The sequence below is a fragment of the Hypomesus transpacificus genome, chromosome 11 (genome assembly GCF_021917145.1).
Source record: "Hypomesus transpacificus isolate Combined female chromosome 11, fHypTra1, whole genome shotgun sequence".
Lineage (NCBI taxonomy): Eukaryota > Metazoa > Chordata > Actinopteri > Osmeriformes > Osmeridae > Hypomesus > Hypomesus transpacificus.
Window position 1 is genome coordinate 11,085,592 of NC_061070.1, and position 10,991 is coordinate 11,096,582.

The 10,991-nt window shown below is 42.5% G+C and overlaps 2 protein-coding genes across 2 annotated transcripts; one reads left to right on the plus strand and one right to left on the minus strand.

Moving 5' to 3' along the window:
* Nucleotides 1–135: 135 nt before the first annotated feature.
* Nucleotides 136–1,832, minus strand: mgme1 (mitochondrial genome maintenance exonuclease 1). Its single transcript, XM_047028968.1, has 4 exons — nt 1,110–1,832; nt 760–1,003; nt 517–649; nt 136–438 (listed from the first exon to the last, which is right to left on the minus strand). Exons 1-4 carry the CDS (start codon nt 1,648–1,650, stop codon nt 304–306), a joined length of 1,053 nt encoding a protein of 350 aa, XP_046884924.1. The 5' UTR covers nt 1,651–1,832; the 3' UTR covers nt 136–303.
* Nucleotides 1,833–1,955: 123 nt separating this feature from the next.
* On the plus strand, nt 1,956–8,102 carry snx5 (sorting nexin 5). Its single transcript, XM_047028967.1, has 13 exons — nt 1,956–2,117; nt 2,719–2,823; nt 2,917–3,027; nt 3,785–3,906; nt 4,059–4,182; nt 4,622–4,717; nt 4,852–4,957; nt 5,053–5,128; nt 5,245–5,284; nt 5,391–5,477; nt 5,642–5,801; nt 5,890–5,975; nt 6,281–8,102. Exons 1-13 carry the CDS (start codon nt 2,082–2,084, stop codon nt 6,329–6,331), a joined length of 1,200 nt encoding a protein of 399 aa, XP_046884923.1. The 5' UTR covers nt 1,956–2,081; the 3' UTR covers nt 6,332–8,102.
* Nucleotides 8,103–10,991: the final 2,889 nt, after the last annotated feature.

Here is a 10,991-nt window from a genome sequence, read left to right on the forward strand (position 1 = left end):
GTCATTTAAAGTGAAAGAATGAAATTAAGGATATTTTTTGTCTGTATTCTACCAAAATGAAAGTGGAGTTTACTCAACATAAAAATATATATTTATTAAAAAAAATGGTGGGGCATCAATGATGTATAATAGCTTGAGGTCAATCTGAGGGTGAGGCCTCAAGACCGCACAGTCAACACTGGTGTTCTCCATACCAACCTCAGAAGTTGGTAGATCACATGATCATACAAACACATTGTTCACACAGTGTTTGTGTAAAGCAGGTCACGGGATTAATTCCAGTCAAGCAGGAAATGACTGAGATCACTTTCCTTCAGTATATTCCTCCAGGCGGACCAGCCATTTCTCCCAGTAATGCAGAACCTGCTCGGAGCTGATTGGGTGAGGGTGGGCTGGTGTTCCATCCTTATAGGCCACAACTATCAGTCCATTTTCCACCTATAGGGAGACAGTGGATGATCCAGTACCGATAGCAAAAGAAGGTTTGCTCATTCGATTGGAGGATGACAGTCGTACCTGGTAACTGTAGTTGTCGTCATTGTTTAAGGCCCCAATATAAGCTGCCACCTGAAGAGGATTGTCATAGGTGTTACTGAGGTAAGGTTTGGGCTTCTCTGAAGTCTTCCAGTCGATGACACACCGCACACCCCTAGAAGAATATACGAGTTTTAGAAAATTGGGGACTAAAACCATGTAACTAAAAGATGATGCACAGATGGTGTCGGTCTGAATGATCAGTAGGCCACATTGTTGTTTTACCTGTAATTGGCCACACAGTCCACTATGCCCAGGTAGCCAAGGGTTGCATGATTTACAGTGCTTTCGATGGCTCTCACTCCACTGACATCCTCCAATACATGACGGATACTCTCCATGTAGCCCTCTGTCTCTGGTGGGCATTCTGACATCTCTTTAGGTTCCGTGTCTACCCCAGGTGTCTCATCTACCAGTCCCAGAAAGTTCTCCACAACTGTATGAAAAAGCTTCCCTTGTCTGAATAGATCTTAACATAAACACATTTGATTTATTATAATACACAATCATAACTTGATATGATGTTTTCTGACTTCTTTATTAAACGTATACACTTGAGATTGGGGTCTACTTACTTTGACTGTACTCTCTAAAGCCTTCTTCTCCCAGCTCTGCAATCATCCTCCTCCTCCACCTTTCCAAAACATACACTTGCTCTGGGGACATGGTCTGCTGAAGGATGCGAGTCACACTAGGAACCGAGTGCATGCCTTTACCCCTCTGTAAAACGATTTGCGTTGGAGGTCCTGGTCCTCCCCCCATTTCACACGTCCTGTCAGGGTTCACTAAAGGGTGATGGATCTTTGGTGCTTTCGGTACAAGTCTTTGAGAAGGTATTTGAGATTTTACAACAGGTCCATAGACGTAAGAATCTTCTTCTTGTAGGGTCTCTGGGGTTTGACAACTTACTTTAGAGGAAACGACCGTTTTGATAAGTAAAGAATATCGCTCACTATCCACGGCACTGTATTCACTGTTTTTCTTACGTGCTCTGCTTGAATGTGATGTGGAGAAGCTGTTCACAGAGGACGTGAAGCCGAAGTCTGAGGCCAGTCCTAAAACCAGCCTGTTTGCTTGACTACGCGGGGCACATCTCAACGTTTGGTAAACATGCATTGTCGCACATTTGTGGGGTCACAAACGGTCAAAAACAGGTCGAACACTTACCTAAACGTAACCCAAATGATTATCACCCCATCTGAACGCTAGATTCACTAAACTGTAGCTAGTTTGGTCGGAGCTAGCAAGTTGCACGAGTTTGTTCCATATCACTATGTAGCCTAGACACGTGTTTGATTGACTTACCGCAAACGCAATCGTTGGAATTGTGAAGTCGACGATGTCCATTCAAAATAGTTCAGGGCGGGATCTAACCATCTTCCTCAGTCATAGGACAAAAATCGAAATGGGTCAATCCTGAAGAGTGAAGACTAGTGGTAAACTAGGCACGGCACAGTGTTGACAGCTATCTGGCCTGGTGAGCCTATCTACTGTAGCAACGTTTAAAACTATTTTTCTGACTATCTGTCAAGTTTTTTTTTCCGATCATGACATCATCCATTGATGAAAGCGAAAAAGACAAGGTAAATGACTCGTTGTCGTTTACGTATCATATAACAATTTTGTTTACTTACAGACAGATCATTTAGATTAGCTGTCTAGCTAGGTTAGCCGTTTTAACAAGTTATCACAATCCAGCTGGTTTTTCTTTGTTGCTACAATGCTTGGTTGCACCGAGTCAACCCTCCAGTCTATTTCTCTTGCTCGATAATTTTGAATGCAATACTTTCGCTGAAATACTGATTGTTTTCTGCACTTTGTAACAACTAGCTAGCCAGCAGCTTCAGCAGCTTTAGTGGATACTTCCTGTAATCGTAATGTTGCTGAAGCACACGAGAGGAATTGCACTCATTGTCCATTCTCATACAGTACATGTACATGAATTTACGGCAGTCTGCCAATATTTATAGATTTTTTATAGGGTTGCATTCCAGTCTGATATTCACCACTTTAATGTTCTAATCCAGTCCAGTTAGTACAGACCAGCAAAGTGGTTTATTGAGTTAGTAACTGACAGTCACATACTTGTGAACAGTTCATGTTGATCTCAAAGAAAATAAGTTTAGAAGAATTTATAATGCTGCAGTTAGTTACTGTTTACTGTCCTTGTGTTTTCTGATGTAGGCACGTTCAGTGTCTGTGGACCTGAACAATGATGCCTCTCTGCTCATTGACATTCCTGATGCACTCTGTGAAAGAGACAAAGTCAAGTTTACTGTCCATACCAAGGTAAAGAGTCTGCCTTTTTTTAAATCTTCTGCCTGCATTACTCAAATAATATATCTTGTAATACTCGGGGTGGTATTTAATCTGTCTTTTCAGACCACACTCAGTTCCTTCCAGAAGCAGGATTTTTCTGTTCCCAGACAGCATGAGGACTTTATCTGGCTTCACGATACACTGGTCGAGACTGAGGATTACGCTGGTCTCATTGTAAGTCTATCTTTAGTTGATCCTGCTCACACACATCCACAGATATTTCTTGTATCTCTGTGCTTGTGGTTTTCCTCACCATCGGAAAGCGTTAGTGGAAAGATGCAATCGGTTTCTCTTATGGACCTTTGTTAGGGTTGCCAACCGTCCCGAATGGTCCGAGACATCCCGAATTCTGGGGGATTTTGATTTATCCCGTCAGGGACAGCTCCAGTCCTGTATTCCAATCACAGCCTCGCCGGCCAATAATAGGCTACTGTAAAAGCGCCAAAACTCACGCAAACGTTGCTATGGGACAGGACTGTTGCTGTGACAGTGTGTGTGATCTGGCCACTGGTGAGGTGAGCGTTATCGTGTGTCAAAATGAGAAACTTGTAATAATTGTCTGACTATTGCTATGAACAATACATCTAAGCGAGTACATTAGTGGTTTGCCAAAATTACACTGAAATTAGTAGGTTTATGGTATGGCTAATGGAAGCTTGCGATTTCCATTATTGTTGGTCAGCTGTTGGCGCGCGCGCATGTGCGTGTGCACACCTGGAAGAAAGTGTCCCTCATTTGGGGTTGAGGAAATTTGCAACCCTAACCATAGTAGTTTTAGAGTTGTAAAGACGCATGTATCCTCCAATGCATACTGGGACTGACAGCTAGGAGGATCTAACACTCACACACTTACCCTTCTCTCTGTGTCCCTCTCACCTTCCTCCCACTTTCCTCCTATATTTACATTTATTCATTACTCCTGTCTCTACAGATTCCGCCAGCACCTCCAAAGCCAGACTTTGAGAGCCCAAGGGATAAAATGCACAAGCTAGGGGAGGGTGAAGCCTCTATGACCAAGGAGGAGTACACCAAGATGAAGCAGGAGCTGGAGGCGTATGTTTGGCCCCTTCACACAAAATTCCAGACAATATTCATCAGTCAAATTTGACTGAAAGTGTTTTGTTTTAGATACGTGAATACAATCGTTGCAGCCATGATGTCCTGTGAATGGGGTATGTGGGTATGTCCCGTGTTCTGTATTTCAGTGAGTACCTGGCGGTGTTTAAGAAGACCGTACAGGTCCATGAAATCTTCCTGCAGAGGCTGTCCTCTCATTCTGTTCTAAGCAAGGACAGAAACTTCCAGATATTCTTGGAGTACGACCAGGATGTGAGTCCGACTGACCACGTGCTTTCAAGTGCTTAACCTACTTCCTTTCCCTGTCAGGCGGTATGGGGCTAAGAGAATGGCATGGGGCGGGAGGGGTTAATGGGGGGGGAAGGAAGGCCACACGAATCCTGCTGAATTCAGCTGGTTTGGTCTGTAGCCAATCGAGCTGAGGGTTTTAATTAGCTCCGGAAATAATGTTTGGACATTCTCGTTGTAAATGAGCAGGTTTCAGTGTGGATTCCATTGTAATGCACTTCATGTAGGTGGGTGTAGCTCAGTGGTAGAGAATCAGACTGCAGATCCAGAGGTTGAAGGTCGGATCTACTGCTTTGGATAAAAGCCTCGACTAAATGAATGCGTTATTAGAATGATTCATATCAATGTGATCTGACATTGACTTTTGAGATTTCTTATTGTTGTTTTTCTTTGCTGACGTCAGCTGACTGTGCGGAGAAAAAATGCAAAGGAGATGTTTGGGGGATTCTTCAAGAACATGGTTAAGACCGCTGATGAAGTCATCCTCTCAGGGATTAAGGTGTGGCTTCTGCATATCTTGGACGAAAAATGTGTTTGTGATTTTCGTATTATTATATATTATAGAATCATTATATAAATTTCGATTTTTTAATTCTAAACCTTTTCTGGCGGGGCTGGGGTTGTTTGTTGCAGGAAGTTGACGACTTCTTTGAGCAAGAAAAAGTCTTCCTTTTGGATTATTCTGGCAAGATTAAAGACTCTACAGCCAAAGCGGAGAAAATGACACGCTCTCACAAAAGTATAAATGACAAGTGTTTTTAGTTTTCCCCCCCACATGGTAACAATGGATGATTTATGGAACGATACACTGATTGCACTTGTCCCCATGCGTAGATGTAGCTGACGATTACATTCACATCTCCGCCACGTTGAACAGTCTTTCAGCTGACGACAACACGGCACTTAAAAAGTGAGTACAAATGACACATATTTCTTAGAGAAACACGAGATTGTTTTCATGCGACAGAGATCAAGAACAACACTGAAGATTCAATTGGACATTTGATCATTTGTTTTACTTTAAAGGCACATTGAGAAGTTTGCTGACTTGTTTGAGAAGCTCAGGGTAAGGATCTTTAGTTCTGTCCTGCTCAACCTTCCTACACTTTACCCACTTCTTCAAATCTTTTCTAATATGGGTTGTTTTTTGTCTTCTTGTCACCACCCTGCAGAAAGTGGAGGGCAGAGTATCATCTGACCAGGAGCTGAAACTCACAGAGCTCCTGAGATACTACATGAGGGACATCCAGGCTGCCAAGGTGAGCTGCAGCCCTCTGCTACAGACAGAACCACAAACATATAACACACAGACAGCTTTGTTTCAAGTTTGGTCAGCCATCTTACCAGAATTACCAAGGCTGTGCATTGTTACCATATGGTTCTTTTTGGAGTAAAACAGCAACATGGTTTATGTGTTTATCAGGACCTTCTGTACAGACGAGCCCGTGCCCTTGCTGACTACGAGAACTCCAACAAGGCCCTGGAGAAGGCCCGGATGAGGAGCAAAGACGTAGCCCAGGCAGAGGAGCACCAGCAACAGTGCCTGAAGAAGTTTGACAAACTCTCAGAGTCTGGGAAGAAAGGTCAGCTGGAGAGTGGGTGTGGAACTGGGCTGCTGTATCGTATTTGTGCTGTGGCGTTTCAAGTGAAATCTTGAACCTTCCTTCACAGAGCTCACTAGTTTCAAGGGCAGGCGGGTTGTGGCCTTCCGGAAGAACCTCATAGAGATGGCTGAGCTGGAGATAAAACATGCTAAGGTGAGTGCTATCTATGCAGAATCCTCATGTTACCTCTCTGTAGACGGAAAGTTTCTTCAAAACACAGGTCTATTTATCTATAGAATGTCAACAAAACAAACAAAATATACACAAAACATAATCGGCGTATAATACTATTTTGTTCTTTTATACATTTCAACTTCCCTAATTCTGTGGATTCATTCGACACGCCTTAACGATATCTCAAAGACCTGATGAGATTGTCACCCTAAAGCTTTTGCTAAGATATTGTTTTGTATGTACCTAAGTTAAAGTGACGCCTCTTTTCCCTCTGACACCCCCAGAACAATGTGGGCCTTCTGCAGGGCTGCATTGAGCTGCTCAAGAGCAACTGACCTGTGAACCCCCCTCTCCATCCTTCACCAAGTGACCCGCCTTTTGAAAGGACACATGGACACCTTCCACCCTAGCCAGTGTCAGATGTCACTTGGGCCAGCTGTCTGCTCCCATGTTTACTGCTTTGTACCCTATACCCTACCCCAGTGTTCTGTCCTCTCTCTCTTCCATGTCCCCAAAAAGTCCTCACCTTTTGTGATTGCATTCAGGGACAGTGACGACCAGCACATGTATGATCTTCCATTTTATTTTTTACATCATGGATTATATTGGCAATATGTATGCTTGCGTTCTCTCGTTATACCATGTTTTGTATGCAGGTGGAGGCAATTGGCTTGTGATCTTTGCTTAATTAACAGGCTCTAACCCCTTGCTTTCTCACATTAGCCTATGCACAAAATGGCTAACTAGACAGAGTGGCTTTGGTTTATGTAACATTGAGGTTCCTTTGAGTTCAAATGCAGTTTTTCATTTGTTTCTTTTCCATTGCTTAACCACTGAGTCACTCGAATACTTGTTTTACAATTTGTTGGTGAGATACTGACAGTTGGCACTTGTCTAATGTTTACCCATGGAAATCATTTTGAAAGAAAAGATGCATTGAAAAGAGCTGTGATGTTAGAGCTTTTGGCCTACTGTAGATGGAAGTCCTCAGGGATTGGAGTGTGACCAAGCCGGATTCCGCTAAACTTCCAGTTTGCTCTTCACAAATCAGGACTGAGAAGCTTGCTGTGTTAGCACATGGGAATGGTTATACCTCAGGAATAGTAGCATGAGATTTGCTCACATTCCTTTCAGTCAGTCATAACTACAACAGCTTTTTGTCTGAAGATGCACAGTTCTCTTGATGAGATTAGAACAGATTAGATCATTTTTGTCCTGCCCTAGTTTCAGTTGCTCTTCAGTACATTTAGATTGGAGCCTTTAAAAGGACATTACTAGTGAATGAAGGCTGGTGGTCCACCCTAAACCCTCCTACCACACTCTGAGATTGAGGTGTAATGCAGTAGTGGGCTGACTGCCCGTAAGTCATCTTCCCACAGTGTGACAGTGAGTCATCTTACTAATGACACCAGGAAGAGCTGTGTTCCAGGAAGAAGGCTAGTCATCTCCTCATTCCACCAGTAGCATGTGCTTGTTGTATTAGGCACTTGTGTTTTGTGTACTTGAATGAATGTATACTTAACAAAAGTGATTGATAAGCAATACACTACACATACAAGGCATGTTCAACTCCTATTTTGGACTCCTGGACAGTCATTTAACTCAGTGCACTTATTCAGAAGGACATGGCGTTTGTCTGAGAGGGCTACAGTGTCTGATGCACACCATCATACCTTATTCACCAGTTATACATTGCTTTCAGTGTTTAGCCAGTGTGGCACCTCTAGTGAATTGAATGACTAACATGACCTCCTCCATCCATGGCTCCCCAAATACTTTTGTTACTGATAACACCACCAACAAAATATTCACTTTTAGGCCAAACCTTGTTACCTGTATAAACGTGCCAATGGACCAGAAGGTTCATATTTGATTTCAAATGAGTCTTGAAAGCAGTGATATACATGTAAAAATGCACTATGACGGTAAATACTCTGTGATATTGTTTCAAGTCCCCACTGATGTTTTGAAAGAGTGTTTTTTGATAACTGAATGTATTTGTAATGAAACCCAGCTGAGTAAATGCCTTTACATTGTGGTTTTCTTACAGAACATCTGGATTTTATAAATTTGCAATAATGGCATTAAAACTTTTCCAAAATGTTATTTGTGTTGATTTGGACATTTATATTGTTGCTTGGTGAGAATACTTTTAATAAGAGATTTAAATGAATGACTGTCGTGCTCAGCCTGGATGAATGTTTAAGTCTCTAATAGGATCTAAAAATGTCTTTAAGGTAAAAACTAGAAGGACTGAAAGGGTTTTAGAAAGACTGTCAGTGTGTATTGTCTAAAAAGGACCAATGTGTTTTTTGTGCACCACTAGATGGCAGTGTTCTGCAGAAGAGGGAAAATAAGTCAAATCAAAAACCTTTTTTTTTTTTTCTTTTTCATAACTATTCTTTTTTAGTTCTCTCATTCCACATTGTCACGTTGTATACTGCAGATTGCCTGGGATGAACTTTCAAACTGGGATAGACTAGTCATGAATAAAAACTTAAATGTGTTGTCTTTGCACCCTATCGGTGCTGAGGTTTCACAATGATAAGATTCATTGTTTTGTACAAAACCAGAGATGTGTAATACTCCTTAACCTTCTCTCACTATCTAGGCCTTTACGAAACACATTGCCAAATAGATTTGTTGATGGAATATATTGAGCATTTTTACTGCCATTCTTGCAATGCGTGTGTTTTGTGCTTGTTAAAGTCATTGGTCATCATGGACATTTAGGTCGAACAGTCTGGTGTGTGAGGTCAGTTGACAAGAAATGCCACAGTGCTCTTGGGAATTGCCTTCAGCAAAACACATACAGTACTATATGTCTAACACCTCTTAAACAAACTTGTTTCTGCCAAAAGGTTCAGTGTGAACTTTGGTACCTTTGGAGATTATAGTTCACCCGGTCTTACTTTGCTTTGCTCACAATAACTACATGTTGTACCTTCTGAGCCGTATGCCCTACATCTTGGCCTTAGCTTAATACATTCACGATGTTCAGTAGGATCCCTGGTCATTAGGTTTGCCACATGCACAGGACTTTGTTACTGTTGATTATGATAACCTTTTGAACTCCCGACCACATTAGACTGGCTTCCTGTCTCCCCCCGATATCCCACTGCCACCAAATATATCCATAAGGTCACAGGGAAATGTGCTGTTAGATAAGGGTATGTGTTTTCCTGTGTATATGAAGGTTTGTGTGTGTGTGTGTGTGTACTATACAGAAAATGTGTCCACCACCACACAGAGAGCTTAGAGACTTTCTAAGGAAACATTGCACTGGTGGAACAGGAGCAAACAGACTTATTTTCACCTACTGTGACTTTCCACAGTCTAGCCCCTTGAGCAACACTTTTACCTCTGCGCCAATACGAGTGGACTGATATGCTGTATTGACCTACAGAAAGTAAAGTTGAGATAAGGACTCACTGACACAAAACTTCAGCCTCCATCAATTGTGGTGTGTCACTGTGCTATCTACTCCAGTACGTCAGACATACTAAGAACCAATAAAATCCCAACACATCAATTGTGTTCAGGTAATGCTTGGTCAGCTGTAACCGAGGCAAGCGACATGATGTGTGCCATTTGATTTGTAGTTATTGGACACATCCAAGAGGAGGGATCCAAAGAGCAAACACGAGTGATGAATCATTAACCTGAGGTATCCGATAGCTCAGGTTAATAGCTCAAGCTAAGGCCACACCGCCCAAGCATTTACTATGAGTCTATTCTCTGAAGACTATCCAAGTTTTGCATTGGTTTACAGTATCATTTTTTACTCTTTGAGTACCTTTTGAAACTTGAACCTTTTTTTGTTATCATTCAGTATATTTTTCATACTACAAACACATCTACCAATATGTGTGCACTGTCTGGATTACAAAAACAGATATTGCAAATATTGTTCTAACTTTAAGACTGGTTCACATGTTGTCCACGTCATTCCTCTGTTTGGCACGGCTTGATGTGACCTGGACTTTGATGTGACCTGAGTATCTTTATCCTCTTGGTTGTTTGATGATGTCACGCCCACATTGATTTGAGTCAATTGCTATGAGTAACAAGTACATTGACATGATTTGATCCTGCTCCTCTTCACAATTCCTAACAGCCCATCTAAATCTCTCATACTGTTCCACACATCATAATCAGGTCATAGAATGGCTCCGCTTATGGACCAGTCTGGCGGGTGTATGTTGAAAAATCCATTGACATTCATTTTGGCCTACATGTTGTCGACCAAAGTTGCACGTTTTCAGGTTTGATCAGAAAGAGCATGAGGACTGCGGTAATAACAAGAGAAACTGGAGCTTTCATGGTACTGATTTGAAAAGATGCACCTGCAGAAAAAGGACTGAAAGATGACATTTGATTGTGTTTGAGCTTATTATAGCCCGACAGTTTCGGTGCAAACAGTTGCATATACATCTGCTGTTAGAACAGCCTTTCAAAATGGCTTCTTCATCAGAGTTCTGTCACTCATCAATACGAGAGAGCGGGGAGAGGGGAGAGCGGGGACAGGGGGGAGGGGGAAGAGGGAAGAGGGGAGTGGGGAGAGGGGTGAGGGGAGCGGAGAGAGGGGTGAGGGGAGCGGGGAAAGGGGAGAGGGGACAGGGGAGAGGGGAGAAGGGAGAGGGGGGAGGGGGGTTCCCAGGGGCTCTGCTGCAGCTGTGGGACTGACTAGCTGTAAAGCTAACATGAACTGACAGAGCTGTACTCTGCACTGCCTAAAGCAGCCTCCCTTTCTGGGATTGGAGGATTTGAGGTGTGTCCGTCTGTCATGTGTCGAGGCACTGATAGACTGATATGATTTTGTTTCTGTGGACTAAAGATAAAAACTTTGTCCTGTTTGACTGCAGGTGAATCTGGGTTAGTGTGCCCTGACATGCCGCTGAGGGTTTGACTTTCTACTCATTTCATTAAACTGTTGCATGTCAATATGCGGCAACCCATCCTCCCAAACAAAACTTTAAACATGTAGATATAAAT